At 37.2% G+C, this 23,611-nt stretch overlaps 1 protein-coding gene across 6 annotated transcripts; it reads left to right on the forward strand.

Moving 5' to 3' along the window:
- Nucleotides 1-573: 573 nt before the first annotated feature.
- On the forward strand, nt 574-19,193 carry LOC129256825 (KAT8 regulatory NSL complex subunit 2-like). Of its 6 annotated transcripts, none has more exons than XM_064097556.1 (7): nt 574-603; nt 9,251-9,484; nt 9,836-10,005; nt 11,512-11,626; nt 13,116-13,279; nt 14,071-14,325; nt 16,354-17,311. In XM_064097556.1, the coding sequence occupies exons 2-7, from the start codon at nt 9,255-9,257 to the stop codon at nt 17,277-17,279; spliced, it is 1,860 nt and encodes a 619-aa protein (XP_063953626.1). In that variant the 5' UTR covers nt 574-603; nt 9,251-9,254; the 3' UTR covers nt 17,280-17,311. The 6 variants fall into 6 exon arrangements, with proteins under 6 accessions (XP_063953626.1, XP_063953621.1, XP_063953620.1 ...); XM_064097551.1 differs by lacking the exon at nt 574-603 and adding an exon at nt 786-1,047 and having other exon boundaries at nt 16,354-19,193; XM_064097550.1 differs by lacking the exon at nt 574-603 and adding an exon at nt 1,084-1,305 and having other exon boundaries at nt 16,354-17,312.
- The last annotated feature ends 4,418 nt before the right edge of the window (nt 19,194-23,611 follow it).

The raw sequence follows: 23,611 nt of genomic DNA on the forward strand, positions 1-23,611 counted from the left end.
GGTATTGTACACACACACATGCACACGACCACGATCTAATTCTAATGAATATTCATCGGCGAACCGTCGGATGGATAGTGACGTAGAGCTGGACATTTTATCGCCCCTCGCTGTACTTTGTCATCAAAAGTGCCTACCGCCATCGGCACCAATGGCTTTTTGCACAAGATAAAAAAGATAGAATCTCCAAATTGTTTTTATTGTTCAGCTTTCCCAGAGACACTGGTCCATTTGTTTTGTGAATGTCCAAAAATTACCCCGCTTTGGCAAAACCTATTATCTTTAATCAGTACAAAAATAGGAGGTCACCTAAATTGGACAACTTTTGAGAAGATGTTTGGTGTTTTCGATCTAATGATTTAGTTCACATGCAATTATTATGTATAAATTGTTTAGTCCTTTACCTGAAATGTTATATATAGGGCCTACCGTTGCAGATTTCAAAAACTGGAACCAAATTTTGACGCCTTTGTGATTTTTATCAACTACAAAAAGAAACTTGAATATAAAATAGAAGAGAAAATAAATAAATTGGGTATTCACTTTAGAAAATGGTCTTTTTCATTTGAAACTACGAGGCATCAGACTCGATCAATCAGTTGAGTTAGTGTGTTTCTTCTATAATTTACACAATTTACTCGAGTGTGTTATGTATAGTCAGTTTATTATTCACTAGTGCATAAGTTTTTTTTGTTTTTTTGTTGTTGTAACATGTATGTAGGCAGATATGTAAACGTGTTGTGTTTGTATATTAACTTGTATATATGTTAATAAATATATAAAGTAAACAAAAAAAGACTGCTTCTCTTCTTGGCTGGGTAGTACATAGGTGTCCTTCCGCGTCGCGTCCGGAACTGCGGTGGCTGGGCTAGCGCTAGTGGGAAAACATTTTTTCGCGGACATCGACCATATATACTACCGGGGGTACATACAGTACAGTATAGTACCGGTACAACCGGGTATACAGGGCCAGGGCTGCATATATATATATGCGGCACGCGTGGTCCGCGGAATTTTTTAGCCAGAAAAGTTCCTCGACGCTGAAATGTAAGTTAAGTTTCTACTTAAAATACGGTAAATCCTGACTTAAGTAAACTCAGCTTGGACTGACAATACACCAGCCGACGTGGCCTGTACTGTTTCCAGAAGAAGACTGAAAAATCGCCCTGACCACCGGCCGGTCGAATAACGAAAGCAATGCCATGGCATGAATGCGGTACCGGGTACACGTAGCCCGCATAGCCATAGCCATAGGCTATCAAAGTATTACGCTATGCTATGCGTGCATGTGGCATGCTATGTACGGTAGGATGATTGATGGGGCCGGGGTCCGGACAATTTATATATTTGATTTTGAAGCCTTCTTTTTTGTCTTTGAATTACACCAGAAATATGAGTTCAGTGAGTTTTGTTTCTGTTTTGTTCTCTATAATATTTCCTAACATTTTGTACTAAAAATTATGAAACTTTGCTTGTATTGTAAATTTTTTCCAAATGACTTTCTGAAAATTTTAGTAAAATACTAAAAATTGATCGTCCGGACACACAACCTTTCCGGGGGGCGTTTCATGAAAGGACTTGTCAGACGTTTTATCCGACAAGTCCCATTATATCCGACAGTTGCCATAGTAACAGTGCTTCTTAGCCAATCAACATCAAGGAAAGATGTCAGATCTGACAACTTGTCGGACAAAAATGTTGATGAAACACTCCCCAGCTGGCAGCCATCTGTTTGGAGGAGTTTTTTAACAATTTTTTTTTAATTTCTCCTCGTACACAGACAGCTTGTGATCGTGCAGCCGCCATTAATCATGTTAATAGGGGGTTAACTTAATGCAAAATCATTGATTTTTTTTTTTTCATAAAAATATAAATAAAAAGAACTGGACCAAAAAATAATATTTCGTTTTGGCCTGAAATGCAGCAAAACGGGGAAAAATAAACTTAAAAGGACTTAAACAGTGATTTACTTCGGCTATTGCGCAACTCCCACTTCCTCGGTTTTATCCGAACTTAATACATTAACATAATTAAGGCCATTGAGTACCTGTACAGATCAAGTTAGGACTTGGGTCTCTGTATTTATTTGGTGAGTGGAGCCAATGGAGTTCAGCGGAACAACCAATTTAAGAGAGACTGAAGCTTTTGGTCTAGTCCGGACACAACAACTGGCAGTAGAGGCGCACGGCCAATATTGGAGACTGTCTCCAATGTGGGAGATAATCTCCAATATCAGAGACTTTTGTAAAGAATTTGGGTATCCAATTTCAGAGACAGTCTCCAGTTTTGGAGACCAATTTCCTTTGTTTACATTTGCTGCAAAAGGATTACCTTGGCGGCGAATAAAAATGTGATAAGCAGATTCCTCATGAAAAATTGCCCCTTTTCACTGTCTACTTTAAAAATTCACCATCTACTACTTTTGTTTTGATAAGGATTTTTGTTGTCATTCACACACAAAACAAATGGGCTTCTGACCTCAGTGAGACAAAATTTTGGGTGAAAAAATCATGCTTTTGTTGGTGTTGTTTCTTTTGTCCTTTTGCAAAGCAAGTCTCCAATGTGGGAGATTGTCTCCCCTATTGGAGAGAGTCTCCCATATTGGCCGTGCGCCTCTACTGACTGGGTACCAGCTAGTAATAGTATACCTAATAATTCAGGGCTCCACACTAACCCTTTTTTTCTACTGGCTCACGCTGATCATGTCGGACCAGTAGATACATGTAGTCAGTTCTACCAATTTTTACTGGTCCGAACCTAAATCTACTGGGTTACTGGTCTTTTACAAGTATAGATGAAAAGTGAAATTTGACAGTTCTGATCAATGTTGCATGGATCTACTAAAAACTGTCTTTTTTCTAATTTACAAATAGTTCAGTTTTAGAAGCTGGAGTTTATTTTTTATTGACAGCTTAAAAAAGAAATTAGCAAAGAGAATGATTAAACAAATTATGAAGAAAATTGAAATCCGACAGATATGAACAACTTCAACAAGCATTGCTTGCACTGACCAGAATATAAATCAATTAAACTGCATGAGGTTTGGGGGAGGAGACCCTTATCATTTTGCCTTTTTTTGAGGGGAGGGGAGGTTGAAGAAAGAAAAGGTTTAAAAAGTAAATATAAAACTGATGAATATACGTAAATGGGTGTGTACTGTGTAGTCAGAAAAATCCATGTGTACTGTACAGTCAACGCAGTATTAAATTAATATAGGAATACATGTAGCTGCTATGACCCCCCCCCCCCCCCCCCGGGTAAGTAAAACATATATTTCTTGTCTTTTGATAATTTAAAATGTGAAGTATTATGAAACTTTTATGATTTTTAAAAGCCTTACATAGAAGTACCAAGAAAATTATGCCTTTGAAAATCATATAGCACTTGTAAATGTTAATGTGTAATGTCAGTAATAAAATGTTCTAATCAAGGAAAAGGAATTAAGAAAAAGAAAAAATCATTGATATGTTCCTAGAAACTCGGGTATACTTCCACATCAAGCTCACTTTCATGTGAAGCCCTGCACAGAAGATACAATGCAATGATTCCACACATATGACTTCCATGTGTTATCTCTATGGCAAATTAAGTGTAACATCAGTTACCGTAATGTAGTGCTGTAGCCGAACCGAACGGTAGTTCGCCGAACATGGCACTTCCAAACCGAACAGAACCGAACCGAACACTAAGACTTGGTTCGGAAGTGCGGCAAAAAAAAAAAAAAAACGGCTTTCAGCTAATAAATTTATAAGTTTACACCCTTTCTAATCATTATATTTGCGCATTCTCTATTTAATCTTCTTTGCAATTGTATGTTGGAAGTATGCGCTTATTTTGCGGTTACTAGATTTTGTTTTCATTTTCATGTTGACATTAATTGTGGTTTTTAAGGCCCTGATTAAGAAAGGAGATCCGATGAATGAATGATGTTGCGCGAGCTTGCGCTATAATCATTTTACTGGCTTTCATCATCTCTCGCTCTGTGGCCGAATCGCCGAAGCATGGTAAAGAAAACCAAAATTGTATGAGTGTTCATTGGTTAAATCTAATTATCTAAAATATTGTTGTTTTTAGGTGGCGAACAAGATTCTTGTTTGAAAATCTTCAAAGTATTTTTAATGAACGAGCTCAATAAACTGAAAGTGAAAGATGAAGTACCATTAATATTACGAATTACGATACGATGTGATTAAGATCGTAACTCGTGTATTGTTGCGGCGGAGAATAAAGATCTGATTGAGGTGATTGACATTATTATTGAGGTGTCGGCTCGCTACTGTCTAGTTTTCATGATTTTAGAGAGAAGTAAAGAGTTTTGAAAACGAGAGATCCAGTGAAAGTGGGAAATAAAGTGAGTGACTGTTAGAGATGGAAAGGAGAGACGCAAAACAAATAATATAGAAATGAGATGAGGTGAAGTTATCTTTTTTATTATTAACAATCAGATGAAAATAAAAATCAAACACTCATGAATGATTACGGTATAGCATATAGCAAGATCCCCTTCCCCTCGTTGACAAGTTGAATGAAGATAAAGCCATGCGGAAACATTCATCTCTTGGGGGAAAATGACCCCCAATCTTTACTTTTTTTTCCCTTTCTTATCAACTTCTCAAATTAACCATAAACAATTCGATGATCACTCTACTCCCCCTGTCCCATTACAGTCGTAAAACTTTGCATCCCACTTGGTCTGTATATTCATGGTCGAATGAAATCATAGAAATCTCGGGAATTGCTCTTCAATCAGTGAGCTGAGTTTCGCGAGCAGACAAAGCACGTGGCTGTATGTACCGATGCGACAATCAGCGACATGCGATTGGTGGTTTAGTTCACCCATCGAGCCAATTAGCGAAAGGCGCATTACATAAGCACGCTTTCTTCGACACGCCCCTGGCCCTACTATGCCTACAGTTCAGTGCACTGGCGCTGGCCGCCTCGTATGTGATGCAATTGCCAATCACGTTTGGCCGGACTGTATATATAAATATTCATGAGCTCAGAGTCCCGCTACAAGGCCTAGCTGGTACGAGTACGAGTGCGAGCGTAGTTAATTTGGCAAGTATCCAAAGTGTGGTCCAGGTACAGGTATGGACGACTAGGAAGAGTCGCCATTTTAGAACTGTGAGTTACCCAATAAGTCTGTCATCAGATAATCAAATTCGAGATAACAGTTGATTCGTTGAGCGCTATAACTTTCATAGTTTCATGTCAACAAGATAGAGATAAAATGGTTTGACGTGACAGAGGTGTACACGTGAGCACAAATTGTCTATAGCTTTATCAGTCTATCATTTCCGAACCCCGAACCGAACCAATGTTCGGCAAATTTCTGCCGAACCTTGCCGAACCGAACCGAACCCGAACATGGCGCCTGACTTGCAGCACTACCGTAATGTCAGTTACCAGCATGGTTGTGGAAAAATTATCATAGCCCCCAAAAGATAAAAACGATTATTTAATATTTTGACACATCTTAACCTAGTAACAAAGGTATATTTCCATATTTAAATTATTACTCTATCTACTCAGGGACATGAGATATTTCAATTTTACTGAACACTCTGAAATTGCATGTCCTTTTTGCGTAACGTGAGTTACCGACCCATTTTTGCTTGCTGATGCGTAACAAATGTGGTTACATTGAAAAACTTAGTATCAGAGTACATAGCAAGGTTTACTTTATTAACTCCCATCATTCGTTGTTTTAGAGATACACACAATGAAAGGTGTGTAAAATTGTGCCATGTAACATCAGTTACCGTGAAAATGCCCAGCTGCCTCACAGAGCTTGCGGGATGCTATCGGAATTGTACTTCGTACTGCGCACCGGAGACATGGTGGCCGCTCACAGAAGAATGCTATCGCGGTCAGAAGTGGTAGTTAATCTTGACCACCGCGATTGCTATCGGCCAATTTTCGAGATAAAAAAGGTTAAGTACCATCAGTCCTTTTTATATGATATGTATGGAACTATGGATTAAAATAGAACTTTTGTGCAAAATAGTAACAAGATGGGAAAAACCCAGAAGGCGGCTGCACACCGGCGCAGGCACTCTAGGCCTATGGCAAGTTCCCCCAAATCTGCGCACACGCGTATCTGCACGATTCTAGTAATGGTGGAAATATAATGAATTTTGGGCATTTCGGAATTTCTTGTGACGGCCTCGAAATGCAGCCTTTCTCATCAAAATCCCAGAATCGCGTGCAAAATGAATGGGTGCGCAGACATGGGGCATTTTTTTTTTTTTTTCAATCTGAAAATATATATATATATTTCTTTCAAATTTTTATGAGATAATTGGCACACTAACTCACAATGATGTAAGGAACATTATCAACTGAAATATTTTGTGAAATAAAAAGAAATTCATGTTAAATCTTAACTCAAATCTTTAGGTGCGCAGACTTGGAGACCACCATCATACCCAATAATCTTGGAGAGTAGACTAGTCGTAATATCGGTTGATAACTGTTATGAAACCTATGCCTTTCAACAATTCCTGTTAGCTCAGTGAGTAATGCACCTATCATTTGTAAGATGCACCCCTTGACCCCCCGGGAATGGTGCGTCATGGTAGTGACGCAGGGTACAGTCATGGAAACATTAAGTCTGTCACAATTCGAGGATTGGGATGCGTCAGTGTCAGTCATTTTACCTGTGTGCGTCATGATGCCTCAGTGATACAAAGGGGTAATGTTGTAAATCGGATCAAAATCAGATCGAAAATGGGATCAGCAGTTCAGCTTCTAAAATCGAAATCGAATCGCCGATATTTAAAAACAAAGTAATATATTTAAATTTTGGTGGCGGTCATGCGCTTCTTTCTGACAAAATAATGTCGCAAAGAATAAAATGCAATGGAAATCGCCAACATGCGCGATCATTCGGAACATGTTTTAAGACGGTTTTGAGGTGTACTGCTTTGAAATAAACAGAGTGATTTTTATTGTCTCTACTGCATAGCAGAGCAAGACTATAGCAGTCAGTCGGCAAGCCCTGAAAAAGTAGTTTCTTTTATCCAAGTGATATTCATGACTAGAGGGTTTTTGCATTGTTAATGAACTTGGTACGGACGAAAACACCTCTTTTTATTCGGCCATTGTTGCTCTAAATATTGTCCAAATTCAATGTTTTGGTATCTTTATAAAAAAGAAAAGTAATTCTTTCATGTCGTGTGTTTGGATTTTTAAAAAGATTGTGTAATATAGATGATATTTTTCATCTAAAACATGAAAGAAAATCAGCTCAAAAACAAGAATACTGCGCTCTGATTGGTCATAGAGACCATACAACCACGCAAATTCCAATGTTCCCCACACTTGGCCTCTGCAAGGTCACACTCACCATGTGCTAATCTTTTCAAATTACCTGCGCCTGTTTTGAAAACATTATTCAGCCAATCAGAACTCTGGATTTTATGTTACTCAGAAATTTCAGAAATCTCATCTTTATAGAAAAAACTGGCTGCTGACCCATCTAAAAGATGCCACTTTTTAAGAGTGACATTGTAAGAAAGTATAGAGTTTTGAGCTTTCTGATGATATAAATAATGTTTGTGCCTAAAACACAAAATTTTGCACAATTTGCAAGGGAAAACAGAGGAAGAAAATTATGTTGAGGCATCTTTTCAGATCAAAAATTCACTTATTTATCAAAATATTTTATTCAAAAGAAATAACCAATATAAAAGAGTAACATTTACTCTTTCCTATGGTACAAAAATAATCAATATTACTCTAGGAGAAAGTGGGTAAATTCTTTGAGAAAGAAAGTCTGACAATTCACGAGATTTTGCAGGGACATGAATTCAGCCACGAGAGGACTTGGATAAATCTTGCTCATTTGCTCATTAACATGGGGACCTGCAGACCGACTGATAGGCGCCGCTTTTCCAATGGCGGTGGCGTCGTCAACATTGAAATCTTAACCAAGGTTAAGTTTTTGAAATGTCATAACTTAAATAGTATATGGACCTAGTTCATGAAACTTGGACTTAGGGTAATCAAGTATTACTGAACATCCTACCTGAGTTTCAGGTCACATGACCAAGGTCAAAGGTCAGTTAGGGTCAATGAACATTGGCCAAGTTGGGGGTATTTGTTTAATTACCATCATAGCTTTGAAAGTTTATGGATCTGATTCACATCACCACGAGGTCGAAGAGAAGATGTTAATTTTCTTAAACGAGGTAAAATGGTAGTGCATTGAATTGATCTCTGTCATTAATGCAACCTTTAGACCTTTCATTATGATCCCTTGTTCTCGGTTCAGAAATATTAAAGACGCATTTTCTCGACAACGTTGGAAACGCAAATAAAACAAAATAGAAGTTGATAAACATCTCAGATTAGTGTGCGACCTTTCAGGACATATTTTTAAATTGTTTTGAGGTGGTAACGAGTTAATATATATTTAATATACCTTTCATTATGAACTCCCGTTCTCTCATAAAAAAAATACAATTGACGCATTATTCCAACAATGGCGGAAAGGAAAATAAAACAGAATAGAAGTTGGTGACATCTCAGATTATTTGACGATCTATCAGGACATGTTTTTAAATTGTTTTAAAGGGCAAACGAGTTAAAACATATTTCATATACCTTTCGTTATGATCCCCTTTTCTCCTTTAAGGAATATTAAAGACGCATTTTCTCGACAATGTTGAAAACGTAAATAAATCAGAAGTTGGTAACATCTCAGATTTCATTTCTATCATTTTGCTGACCCTGTGTGTTCAATCTGCTTGTAGAATTATTTTAATTACACAAGTCTTTCCTCTGGATGCTGGATGATATTCAAATATAATTTTCTTATTCTGAACTTTCACCAGATCTGTAGGCAGACTTTAAGCCCGTCTACTAATCTTTCTCTTGTTATGTTTGGAGATTCGAGCCCCAGGTTATACGAGTATTTTTTCTTTTTGTTACAATCTCCCACATGATCTGTTATCACCTTTACAAGGTATATAACTTGAAATATTTCAAAATACAACATGTTAAAATCATGTATCTTGTGTATTACCTGTACCTTTTCACAGAACTTTCTATTATTTTTTTCAATAGTATTCAACATGTTCTTTCTGTAATTAAAGTTCAGTTTTCATCATGATGATCCTTATTGATTGATTTGTTAACGCATGGTGATCATGATTGTGTACATGATCATAAGAATCAGAGACCGATCACCTAATTCATCTGACAGACGAATTGAAATTATAATTTTTTTTTTTTTTTTTTTTTTCAGAACCATGCATCGTTCTAAAAGTGGTCACTCAAGTCGCAAGGCAGGCAGATCTGAGAGCTTGTTTTGCAACTACCCTCATCGTATCTGCATGCAAGACCGTTATGAGAGCTATGAATACTGTTTGAACCATATTCTAGAAGACAGATCTGCACCATTCAAGCAATGCAACTTTGTATCTACCAAGACCGGTCAGAAATGCCATAAGCCTGCCCCCAAGGCTGATCGCAAAGAGGGGTATGTATTGAATGTCTTGAAGAACAGTAGTGACATGTTAACCAACCATTTGAGCTTGTTTTAAAGTTTAGAGCTGATACATTGTACAAGGAAGTTGTATTTAGAACAGGGGTGTGAGAGTTCAGATTTTTATCTGATTTCAGATTTTTTTCGTTTGGATTTTCAGCTTATTTTTGGCTTTCCTCTGTACAAAAAGTATGGGAGCTCTTTCTATTTCAGACTTTTTCTACAAGTTTCAGCTTTTTTCAGATCTTTTTATTCTTTACCACTCACACCCCTGTTAAAAGAAATAATGGTTGAATGCATACACTATTCTGCTATTGTGCAATGTGTTTTATTCATTTGATTTAGATATTGCCCAGCCCATGCTCGAAAGGCATCACAAATGAGACACAAGGCTGCCTTAAAAGCAAAACCCACTGATGCTGTCAAAGATACTCTAGATGATCTAGACTATTACAGACCAACTTCTGTTAGATCTGTACCTGAGGTTCCTGCTTCTCTTGCAACCAAGATTTTAGGTAAATCTAATCCATGTGGTGATTGTAGATGGTGCAGATTATGTTACCAAATATTTAAGACATACTAGCAAAGCTTAACAAGGTATAATGATATTGGTGGTGATTTTTTACCTGATTGCTAAGAAAGCATGAATGCTTGTAAGCAAGCAACCAGAGGACCGACGGCTTAAGGTCCTCTCTGAAGGACCTGGTACTGAGGATTAATGCCTTACCAAAGGGCACTAGCGCACCAAGTGGGAATCGAACCCGGGTCACCGGAATACGAGTCCCCCGCTCTACCGACTATTGCAAACAATGCAGAATCAAGACAAATTTTTACCCTTTATACGAAAGTACAAATGCACCTTTAGAAGTTACGAATTTGAACCAATGGGCAGAATGTGCAGCGGGCGAAATAGTATTGAATGTTATCATGCACATTTTGTTGATCCTTCATTGTGGGATAAAAAGTATAGATCTATGGAATGTTGCAGTGTATTGCAGAATGTGTTGTGTGTGCGACTGCTGTCATATTATATTCTATACAAACAAATACCAGTCTTCTCCAGTGTACATACACTTTTTCTCTAATGTTTTAATTGTGTCAGGTTATGTTCTCATAGAATAGACTAGTAATAGAGTAGGAAAAAGGTATGTTGGGACTTTGGAGATTTGAGTTGGTAGAGAGGTTTTGTTATCTTGGAGATATAATCAACAGTGGTAGTAGATGTAAGATTGCATTAGCAAAAAGGTGCAGATGGGTGTAGTTCAATGAGCTGGCTTCATTCAGTCCTAGTTAGGAGAAGGTTAACGATGAGAATAAATGGCAGGATTTGTCAGAACAGTGATGGTGTACATGTATGGTTCAGAAACCTGGAATCTGAAGACAATAAAAGGTGTCTTGAGGTGAAAAGAAAGAGCCATGATACAGAAAATGTGTGGTGTTAAAATATTCAATAGAAAAAACACAAGTGATCTCATGGAAAACTTGGGCTTGAAATAACTGTTGTGGAAGTGGTAAAGAGGAGTGGTATGAGGTGGATGGGTCAAATGTTCAGGAGGTAAGATGATAAAGCTGTGAAAAGAGCATAGTATCTAGAAGCGAATGACACGAGTGGAAAGGAAAGACCAAAGATTACATAGAAAGATATGTTGAAAGGAAGAAAGCAATTGGACAGAATGAGAATTATACAGAAAGAAGTGGAAGAATGGAGTGCCATCATGATGCAAGAGTCGGTAAACCTTATCCTGACTAAAATAAATGATGATGACGGTGATGAGATGCAGTGATGTCTTACCATGCCATTTGCCAGTTTATATTACCTTTCAGGGAAAAAGTAGAAGAGGTGATTTTTTTAGGGGGGGCAAATTCAAAATAACAAGTTATTAGGTTTTACTAGGGTTGGTTGATTTATCATTATGGTAAACAAATTTTATTTTTGTCTGAACATTATTCTGATTTTCATAAGTTGAATATTGTCAGTTTAGGTCTTAGTATCTAATAACCCTGCATGCTTCTGATTTCAGATTATGGGAGTGAGAGTGAAAGTGAAGGCGATCCTTTACTGTTAGATCAAGGATGGAGAGGAACTACAGACAGTGATGCTGAAAGCGTAGATAGTGAACAGGAGGATGCTCTCAAGTAAGTACTTCATAGGCATGGCTTGAAATTACCTTATTATTAACAAAATTTTAGCGGCCTGATCCAGGTTTTAATGTATTTATTTGTTCTCTTGATTTTGCATGAAAACCAACTTTCAGTGACTTAAATTGCAAGCCAGTTTCTTTTGGACTTTTTTGTTTGATGTACACACAGATACACACAAATCCAGCAAACAGTAGCCAAGTACAATAATTCTGGATGAATATACGGTGTTGGTAAGCCATGAGCCCTGCTACCAATATTTTGCAGCATAATTAGTCAGGCAATGTCAATGGCTTGAATGCTTGGCGAGAAAATTGAATTTCACATGGTATCAATTCTCTTAGTGATCAGCTCATTGATTGGGTAGATGCTCTCCGTGATATCGATAAAAAGCAAAGTTGCTGGCATAACCATTGGCAAATTTTTCTCAGTTCTTAGAAACAAATTGGAAATGGCATTTCATGAAGTGAAGTCAGATTTTAACAACCACTTTGTCAAAACATTTGAAATGGTCTTATCATATTTTTACAATTTTGGAAGTACCATCAGTCAGTGGGTAAGTGATTTTCCAGGCATTGTTTACATGAGGTGAAACCCCTTATGTGTTTGAGAAGAGATGCCTGACTATAGATCTGCAAAGTGATAGCGGAGCGAACAGCTGACCAATGCCTTAGGTTTGGCCAGAATTATTGTAGTTGACTGACTACTGTATGCTGACATTGTGTGTGTTTGTGTGTAGATCAAATAAAAAAGCACAAAGTGGCAAGTGTCACATATTTTTAGTTTCTTTTTATTTCTTCTGTTTCTTTCCTGTTTTTGTCTCCACAACCAAAAGTAAAGGTGAGGGATCCAAATGATGTCCATCTGTAGTCTGCACACCTTTTTTGTAGCAAATTTCCTCAAATCTTTTTTTTTTAATATGCCAAGCCTTGGATTGTGGATATAGATGAAAGCAAAATCACACTTGTATTAGAAAACATTTTAATTTGGTTGTAATCACTATTCATTCAATTCCAATAAAACTCGATGCAGAGTATAAAAACAGAGAAATAACAAGGATATGTACAAAACAGTGAGAGGTAAGAAAGTGTACCAAAAGAAATATATTAGCGAAAATTTTAAATGAGTAATATAAGGATAAGTAATTGGAGTTTGGTGGTACTTATATAAACCCTAGGGTTTGTCATGGCAACCAACCTTGTCGTATTCCTCATCCTTCCCAGAATTGCAGAGAAATGTATACTAAAATGTATTTAAAAAGAGAGTTCATACATTTGTTTTTACTGATTAGCTACATGTTCATATTCTAACCTCACATGACCAGATCAGGATGCACTCAAACATAATTGGAACTATTGGATTGCACAGAATAGGGTATCAGAGATATTGGCCCCATAAAGTGGATTTCTTTGCTGTGTGCAATATGCCCTCCTGCTTCTAAGAATTAATATCTTCATAATATCATCTTTTGTTGTTTGATATATAGGTTTGCTGGGGTGTATACTGCAGAAGAAACTGCTCTTATCACAAGAGATAAACTAATCCGTCTACAATCATTATACATAAATCAGTTCAAGAGGTTACAGCATGTCATGAAAGAAAAGAGACGGAGCTACCTGGTAGCTCTCAGACAAGAGAGGGAAGCGTTCGGTAAGCTTGCGGTTCAAATTAATAGTGCACATTTTTTTGTAGATTTCTATCTACAATTTTCTAAATATTCACTTCAAGTAATCTGATTTGATAATCTGATGTGTAATAGTTTGGTTATCTGATATGAGTAGTAATTTAAGTGTTGTGATTCCTTGTTGAGATCCTTAGAGTCAGAATTTCAGTTCAGAATTTGAGTGAGTTAAATGGCAACATATCAAAACACTTGTTGAGCAACTGTTTTATCTGCCCAATGAAGGGGGTTGCTTGAGCAGGCAACAAAGTTTTGTGGTTACAGTCCTGTTTTCATTCTAACAAAAAAGTTAGAAATTGCTTGGCAGATGAATTTCAATCTTGGCTCATGTATGCATACAGAATGATAATCATCTATTCACGTCAAAGTTCATAGAGGTGAAATAATGTATGAAATTATCTAATTTTCATAAGTTGAGAATCATTCATTCATTTTCAAACTTCGATCAGGTATTCATATGTGAATGATAATGATCTTATCAGAGCTTGTATAATGAGGTCAAAATATATAGAGGCCATTGTGTACATGAAAATGGCTCTTCCTCATTTTAGAAGGGTTTGGCAGATCAACATTAAACTTCATTTACATTGTGAGTGAATGATCTGATCTGATTCAGTGGGTCACAAAGTCATGGCGGCCATGACTCATTGTCACAGTAATTTATATATCCAGTCAAAATTTTTATGTATTTCAGATATGGCAAAGGCATGAATTATTTCCTTGTTTTTGATAAGCTTTGCCTGTATATTTAATGTGATAGGAATAGACTTCGGAGTGATAACAGACCCCAAGCAGAAGCGAAAGTTCCATGAGTACCAGGCTGCTAGAGGATTCAGAAGAAGAAGAGGAAAAGAAGCTTTGCTTTACCAGAAGTCGAAACAGAGACGCATCCAGGCCACACCAGATTATCAAGGAAAACAGAATGTACCCCTTATGCTCCAGTGCTGTTACAAATCATGTGAGGGCGAACAGTGCAACAAGTTCAGCTTGCCTCTGGCAAAGTTCTGCAAGGATCGTATCCTTTAACAATTCATATGCTTGTAGTCGAGTTCATGAATTCCATATGGTGTGAATAAGATTAGACTAAATCATGACTACTGATAACCAACCTTCCCCCATGGTTTTTTTCTGTGGTAAAATACTTTACATTGTTTATGGCCAAAACATTTACTTACCCTTCTAATGTCTTCGATTCATTATGCCTCCTGAAATGTTTAATTTTCTTGATGTCTGACTATGGTACTCACTAAGATGAGTCTAAAATTAGCCATTGCCTTTACATGGGATTAATTGCCATTGTAATAGCATTATTGTTCATAGCATTATATTTCATATTGAATTAAGTCATTGATTCCTACTTTGCGGAGATGAAAATCAATTCCCACCTTTTATTGTCTCGCCAACTGCAGGTGAAGGGGAGACTAAGAGATCAAAATGGCATCCTTCACAAATGTGTTATAACGCATACCTTTGAAATCGCTGATGAAATTGTCTAATGGCAACCAAACTAGGGTGGTAGATGCAATGGGGTACCATCATATTATGGTGTTGCTGGAGGTCACATTGTGGATGGGTCAAATGTTCAGGAGGTAAGATGATAAAGCTGTGAAAAGAGCATAGTATCTAGAAGTGAATGACACGAGTGGAAATGAAAGACCAAAGATTACATAGAAAGATATGTTGAAAGGAAGAAAGCAATTGGACTGAATGAGAATTATACAGAAAGAAGTGGAAGAATGGAGTGCCATCATGATGCAAGAGTCGGTAAACCTTATCCTGACTAAAATAAATGATGATGACGGTGATGAGATGCAGCGATGTCTTACCATGCCATTTGCCAGTTTATATTACCTTTCAGGGAAAAAGTAGAAGAGGTGATTTTTTTTTAGGGGGGCAAGTTCAAAATAACAAGTTATTAGGTTTTACTAGGGTTGGTTGATTTATCATTATGGTAAACAAATTTTATTTTGTCTGAACATTATTCTGATTTTCATAAGTTGAATTATATTTCATATTGAATAAAGTCATTGATTCCTACTTTGCGGAGATGAAAATCAATTTCCACCTTTTATTGTCTCGCCAACTGCAGGTGAAGGGGAGACTAAGAGATCGAAATGGCATCCTTCACAAATGTGTTATAACGCATACCTTTGAAATCGCTGATGAAATTGTCTAATGGCAACCAAACTAGGGTGGTAGATGCAATGGGGTACCATCATATTATGGTGTTGCTGGAGGTCACATTGTGAGGTCAAAGGTCATTTAAGGTCACATCGTTAGTGGAGTATGTGCAGGACTTTTTTTACATACACTAGAGTTTACATACAAACTTTCTGCTGACACAACTCGGTAACTGTTGGTCCAATGGATGCATAGAGGCAACATCATGTTACACTTCTGTCAGAAGTCACAAAGAGAGGTCAAATGTTAAAGTTTATTTTCAAGATGTTATGACAAATCAGTTTGCAACCGTTGCTCCCTTTCCCAAAAAAATTTGGTGATTGGTGCATTTTGGGAATATTAATGTTATAGCAGCATCGGATGGTACATGGTTAGGTCAAAGGTCATTAAATTTCAAATGATAATTTATCTGCATTACTCTCTTATGACTTACAACTGGGCAACTGTTGGTCCAATGGCAACCGAACTTGGGTGATAGAGGTCAACTGTTATTTTAGGTCATGTGTTAAAGTTTACTTGCAAGACTCTTGTGACAAATAACTTTTGAACTGATGTTCCCTTTTCAATCAAACTGTCTGAGGTCAATTGAAGTGGTAAATTTAAGTTTACCTGAAATACTTTTTTGTGGATTCAATGTTGGTGAGGGATGCACTTGGGGAAATCTTCATGTTATGTAGTCATAGGTGCGTGAGTCACAATCTTTATTTTTTTCATTTACTCTGTTTTGAAGTCATCAGACTGAAAATTGTTAATAGAGATTCAAGTAACAATTTATATATACCTTTGTTTACTTTGTGGATTTATACTTCAATGTTGCCCTTTTCCTCATAATTATTGATTCTTAATTCCTTTGATACATCAGATATTCTCATGGACCCCAAACAAGTCCTATACTCTGAGTGCTCAAAAGGAAGGGGAGTTTGTGACAAACCTGCATCCCTCATGTCACCAGATGAAAGCTGTATTTTGCATATGGGTTTACCCCAACACAAACCTTACAAACCCTATGAACCTGAGCCTCCTCCACCCCCTCCCCGACCTAAACCCCCTCCTCCACCAACCGTCATACCCCTCCCAGAATCAATGCTCCCACCAGCACCGATCCTTCCATCTCAGTTGGACTCTCAGATAGACCAACTCCTGCAGTTTCAGCCACAGTTTCTGGAGCAACAGCTTCAGCAGCATGTCTATGATGCCTCACATTATATGGGTTCGTTTGCTCCTCCCGATGTTGAAACCCCTGCTGCTGCCAGTGCCTCACCAGCCAAACCAAGAAAGCCTGGGAAGAACGTTGAAGATGAGCAAGATGATGATGCTCTTGATAACATCCAAGACAATCTTAGTGAAGATCAATCTAACGCCAAGCCTGATCAACAAACAGACATTCATGTAGATGTTGAAACAGACACAGATATGCTGTCTCCTGAGGTAGAGCCTCAAGGTATGGAACAAGAATCCAGCATTGAAATTTCCAACCAAGACAATCCTGTATCCGAACAGACTGATCATGTAGAATCTTTATCATCACCTAAATCTGAAGAAGTGAAAGATGCTATGGATACTCAAGATGTATTAATAGAAACTGTCCTTTCACAGTCACCAGTAAGCACAGATGGAAGTGAGAAATCCTCCTCAGATGATGAGGTTGATGATACACAGATTATCTTGAAAGGAGATACACAAGCAGATTGTGAATTGGATACAGCAAGCAATGTACAGCTAGAGACCTCTTCTACCATGTCGATAGATGAGAAGGTAACATCACATAAACTCTTAAAACCTAACTAGGCCGGGGTATTTTGGGAGATCATATGGCCAGGGGGTCTCGATGCCCCCTTGATTTCTTGGTTTGTTGATCGCACGAACACACCAAAAATTGGCAGAGTCGTTGCCTGGGACTCAATTTATAAACATATACTGTCATTTAAAGAAAATTGCCTTCAAGTAATTATGCTAATTTCTTCAGTGATTTACGAACCGGCTCAACCTTGATTTTCGGTCAAATTTTCGATTTTTTTTTTTTTTTTTTTTTTTTTTTTTTTTTGCATATTCTGAAAGCCCATGATTTACTATATTGATTTGCCAAATTTCAGATCAACATTCATATTATTTGAAAAATAAGGGCATATTTAATATTTTTACGAACCAGCTTAACCCCCTCCTTCGATTTTACGAACTGGCTCAAACCATTCTTTGTGTACTATTAAGTCTTTGGAATGGTGCGCAGGGGTCAAAGGCCCGACCTAGATGCGGCACGTAGGCGGTGCGTATGTGGTTTGCGCAGGATTTGTGCCTCTAAAAAAACATGCGCATGGCATGAATGATTTTACGAACAGGCTCAAACCGTGGTTTGTGCCGCTAAAAAACAGTGCGCATGGTGCGCGTGATTTTACGAACTGGCTCAAACCCCCTGTTTTGGGAAAAAATTAGCAGCTTCTGAAATGCATACAAGTGCTTCATTTCAAATATTAAAAGAATAAATACAAATTGCGGACAAAATTTTGTATATTACAAAAGAATAGAATGTATGCTTTAAATTGGTATATATAATTGATCTGGTTGCTTTCAAAGCCCAAAGTTATGAGCGTCTGAAAAACATCCAAACTTTGAACGCGATTATCTCTAAATCATGTTTTGGAGACCAACCGAGGTTTGAGCTAGTTCATAAAATCACTGATGATTTATGCATAATAGTATGCAAAATCATATTTTTTTGTACTAACTCCTTAAATAAAGCTCCGCATGTCTCAATTTTTGGTGTAGAAAGTAGAAACACATTGTGGTAGACTTGGACATAATGGTTATTAAGTATTACTGAACATCCTACCAGAGTTTGAGGTCACATGACCAAGATCAAAGGTCATTTAGGGTCAATGAATTTAGACCATGTTGGGGGAATCAAAATCTTAATCGAAGGTAAAGTATTTGAAATGTCATAACTTAGAAAGTATATGGGCCTAGTTCATAAAACTTGGACATAACTGTTATCAAGTATTATTGAACATCCTGCCTGAGTCTTGAGGTTATATTGCCATCATAACTTTGAAAGTTTATGGATCTAGTTCATGAAATGTGGATATAAGGGTAATCAAGTGTCACAAGTCTTCATTCAGGTCATTTAGGGTCAATGAATTTAGACCTTGTTGGGGGAATCAACATCAAAATCTTAATCGAAGGTAAAGTTTTTGAAATGTCAACTTTGAAAGTATATGGGCCACAAGTCTTCAGTTACACGATCAAGGTCAAATGTCATTTAGGGTCAATGAACATAGTATTTTATCATCATATGAATGGTTTCTTTTGTGAATGATTATTCTATAGTCGTTTTCAAAATCAGCACTGCTGCTATATTGAATCGCGTAATACAGGCAAGACTGCCAGAGGCGCTCCACTTGTTTTGTCTTTTGGTCTTTCATTGCTTTTTGTCTCGCGCACCAGAGGTTAAGGCGTATGGGCAGCCAAAAGGGTTGAAATTAACAATCTTAAAAAAACTTTCAGAAATAAATGTAGTATCTCAGAAATACATGTCGTCTTTCAGAAATAAATGCAGTCTGTCAGAAAAAATTGCTGTTTCTTAGAAATATATTAACTTCCTCAGAAATAGAAGTATCTCAGAAAAATAACTTTCAGAAATGAATCAGAAATAAAAGTAGTATCTCAGAAATATAACATTCAGAAATGAATACATTACCTCGGACAAATGGATATAATTGAGAAATAAAAGACAACTCAGAAATAAGTCTTGTCAATCATAGATTAAAGATTTTAGAAATATAAGGCTCATTCAGAAAAAAATATCATAATTGAAATAGCAGTATATTTTACAAATGAATGTCATCTTTCAGAAATAGATAATCTCCCAAATAAAACAATTTCTCCTGTAACGCAGGAAATGGAGTTATTGGTCAAGCAAGAAAAGTGGAAGGTTGCGACTTCACCTTTGACCTTCTGACCTCAAAATCAATAGAATTGCTGGGATCTATGCTAGTATAGTACACACCAAATAATAGGAGCCTAGGTTAAGTTCAACTAAAGTTATCGCATTTACAAGGACTTCAGAAGGGTAAGATGAAAACATGTCACTGTGATCTTGACCTTTTGGCCTCAAAATTGCTCGGCTTCCTGAGATCCATGCTAGTATCATACACAACAAATTATATGAGCCTAGGTTAAATTAAACTAAAGTTATCGCGTTTAAAAGGACTTCAGAATGGTAAGATGAAACCATGTCACTGTGATCTTGACCTTTTGGCCTCAAAATTGCTCGGCTTCCTGAGATCCATGCTAGTATCATACACAACAAATTATATGAGCCTAGGTTAAATTAAACTAAAGTTATCGTGTTTAAAAGGACTTCAGAATGGTAAGATGAAACCATGTCACTGTGACCTTGACCTGTTGACCTAAAAATCATAAGGCTTCCTGGGATCCATGCTAGTACCATACACACCAAATTATATGAGCCTAGGTTAAATTAAACTGAAGTTATCGTGTTTAAAAGGACTGCAGAAGGGTAAGATGAAAATATGTCTCTGTGACCTAGACCTTTTGATCTCAAAATCATTAGGCATCCTGCAATTCATGCTAGTATCATACACACCAAATTATATCAGCCTAGGTTAATTAAACTAAAGTTATCACGTTTAAATGGACTTCAGAAGGGTAAGATGGAAACATGTCACTGTGACCTTGACCTGTTGATCTCAAAATCAATAGGCTTCCTGGGATCCATGCTAGTATCATACACACCAATTAATATGAGCCTAGGTAATAAACTGAAGTTATCACGTGTACAAGGACTGCAGATGGGTAAGATGAAAACATGTCAGTGTGACCGTCACCTTTGACCTCAAAATCATAAGGCTTCCTGGGATCCATGCTAGTATCATACACACCAAATTATATGAGCCTAGGTTAAATAAAATTGAAGTTATCGTGTTTACAATGACTGCAGAAGGGTAAGATGAAAATATGTCACTGTGACCTTGACCTTTGACCTTTTGACCTCAAAATCAATACGCATCCTGGGAACCATGTTAGTATCATACACACCAAATTATATGAGCCTAAGTTAAGTTAAACTGAATTTATCACGTTTACAAGGACTGCAGTAGGGTGTGATTAAAATATGTCACCGTGACCTTGACCTTTGACCTTTTAACCTCAAAATCAATAGGCCTCCTGGGATCTATGCTAGTATTATACACACCAAATTATATGAGCCTAGGTTAAGTTAAACTGAAGTTATTGCATTTACAAGGACTGCAGAAGGGTAAGATGAAAACACGTCACTGTGACCTTGACCTTTGACCTTTTGACCTCAAAATCAATAGGCTTCCTGGGATTCATGGTAGTATCATACATACCAAATTATATGAGCCTAGGGTAAGTCAAACTTAATGCGTTTACAAGGAAAAAGTTAACGGACAGACAGATGAACGAACAGACAGACGGACACCGAGCGTGATACCATAATACGTCCCGTCTAGGACGGGCGTATAAAAAATAAGAACACTCTAGAAATAAAGATAACTACAGAAATAAAAGCAACCATAGAAATGAAGACAACCGCAGAATCATAAGTTTACGCGGAATCAAAACAATTCTTGGAAATAACACAATCACAGATTTGCATGCTTTTGCAGGAATATATGTTATCACAAAAATAATTTATTTCTGAGAGTTTCTTTAGTTTTGAGATTGTTAATCGCGCCTCCATCAAATGTGTCATAAGAGTCTTGCATGTAAACTTTAACGTTTACCTGAAAATGGCCTTTGACCTTACCACTTGACCTCCGTCTACCATCCAAGTTTGGTTGAAAAGTGACTTACGGTTGCGGAATTATGTGTCATGTTTCGCCTTTATGGGCAGCCAAAAGGGCCAAAATTAACAATCTCAAAAATAAAGAAACTCAGAAATACATGTAGTATCTCAGAAATACATGTAGTCTTTCAGAAATAAAAGCAGTCTCAGATTATCACAAAAATAATTTATTTCTGAGAGTTTCTTTATTTTTGAGATTGTTAATTTTGGCCCTTTTTGCTGCATGTTCTGAGAGTTTCATTTTTGAGATTGTTAATTTTGGCCCTTTTGGCTGCCCATAAAGGCGAAACATGACACATAAATCCGCAACCGTAAGTCACTTTTCAACCAAACTTGGATGGTAGACGGAGGTCAAGTGGTAAGGTCAAAGGCCATTTTCAGGTAAACGTTAAAGTTTACATGCAAGACTCTTATGACACATTTGATGGAGGCGCGATAGCTCAGTCGGTAGAGCGGGGGTTTCGGAATCCGGTGACCCGGGTTGGATTCCCAAGTGGTGCGCTTGTGCCCTTTGGTAAGGCATTTATCCTCATTACCAGGTCCCTCGGAGAGGACCTTAAGCCATTGGTCCCCTGGTTGCTTGCTCACAGGCATTCGTGCTTTCTTAGCAGTCAGGTAAAAAACCTCGGCATAACTCTGCAACCGTACTTTTCAACCAAACTTAGATGGTAGATGTACTTAAGGGACCTGCATGTTATGCTGCTGCGGAAGGCCACATGGTAAGGTCAAAGGTCATTTTCAGGTTAACTTTAAAGTTCACATGCAAGACTCTCTTACCACACAACTCTGCAACCGTAAGTCACTTTTCAATAAATCTTGGATGGTAGATGTACTCAGGGGACCTGCATTACTTTGACATTACCATGTGACCTCCGACTGCAGCATAACATGATGTTATTCTGCAGTCGGAGGTCACATGGTAAGGTCAAAGGTCATTTTTAGGTCGACATTAAAGTAAACATGCAAGACCCTCTTATGACACATAACTTTACAACCGTATGTCACTTTCAAATCAAACTTGGGTTGTAGCTGTACTTAATTAGAAGACCTGCATGTTATTGTATTCGGAGGTCATATGGTAAGGTCAAAGGTCATTTTGAGGTCAACGTTAAAGTTTACATGTAAGACTCTTTCTGACATATTATTCCATCCCAGTTATTTCACCATGAACTTTTGATACAATTCTGTTGAGTGCCCTTGAAAATCACATGACGAAAACGGCCTGTTAGGCCTTTTCCCTAATATAACTTGCTAACTCGGGTTCAAGACACCACATTCCACAGGGTCTTTCTGAGGATTAAGTTTCCAGTCCACAGTGTCTTTCCTCGGTAATCCTATTAGGGATAATCCTCTTTAAGTAGCAAAAGACAGTTAGCTCTCACCTATAGTACCAGCCCATTAGAAGATTGTGTGTGCAGTGCGTACGAACATTTTGTGTGTGGTATCCATGGCCAGTGGTGGTAATGGTGGTATCGGTCCGTATTCCGCTGGGGCCCATTTTCAATGAAATTGCATAATTAAAAGCTATAGAAATCCTTTGTGATTGGATGTTTTAGCAATGATATAAATCATTATGTATTTGTTATTTTAAACAAGATCGTGTCTTTCAAACGGAACCCTGGGTTGGAAAAAGGTAGCTAAATATTCTTAACATGTTATAAGAAAGTTCTTTAACTGTTTTAATTTCTTACAGTTTTTCTTGTCACAAAGACATTTTTAACTTGTTCAATTTTTACGATGTTTTTAAAAGTCAAAGGATTTTTGGTTATGATCGGACCCAATGACTTATGATTCTGTTTTTTTTACTTCTGTCGTCAGAATAATGCGTATTTTATATTTATTTTTGGAGAACGGGAGTTCAAAATGAAAAGTATATTACATTTATATTTACTTGTTAGCTTAGCACCTCAAAACAAGTTTAAAACGCTCCTGATAGTTCGATTATTAATCTAAGATGTTTGTGACTTTTCTTCTGTTTTATTCATTTACGCTGCTGTCAGAGTATTAACGATTCATTTATATATTTTTTTTTGAGAACGGGAGTTTATAGCGGAAGTTGTATGAGTATATTTTACCTCTTAGCCAACCCATGTATATATATTTTTACCGGTTAGCCAACTCAAAACAATTTTAAAACGTTCCCGATAGCTCGATCATTAATCTTAGATGTTTGTGAATAATGCGTCTTTTACATGTATTTTTGAGAACGGGAGTTCATAACGAAAGGTAAATAGAATTTACTTTTATTCTTGTAAGCATTTCAAAACAATTTTAAAACGTCCTGATAGTTCTAAGA

This window comes from Lytechinus pictus, chromosome 3 (assembly GCF_037042905.1).
Source record: "Lytechinus pictus isolate F3 Inbred chromosome 3, Lp3.0, whole genome shotgun sequence".
NCBI classification, from domain to species: Eukaryota; Metazoa; Echinodermata; class Echinoidea; order Temnopleuroida; family Toxopneustidae; genus Lytechinus; species Lytechinus pictus.

Excerpts from the sequence above, each read along its gene's own strand:
- LOC129256825 (XM_064097550.1), top strand. The coding sequence starts at position 1,208 with ATGAATGCGGTACCGGGTACACGTAGCCCGCATAGCCATAGCCATAGG. Across the intron at positions 1,306-9,250 it reads CATGTGGCATGCTATGTACG|AACCATGCATCGTTCTAAAA; the intron begins GTAGGATGATTG and ends TTTTTTTTTCAG. Across the intron at positions 9,485-9,835 it reads AAGGCTGATCGCAAAGAGGG|ATATTGCCCAGCCCATGCTC; the intron begins GTATGTATTGAA and ends CATTTGATTTAG.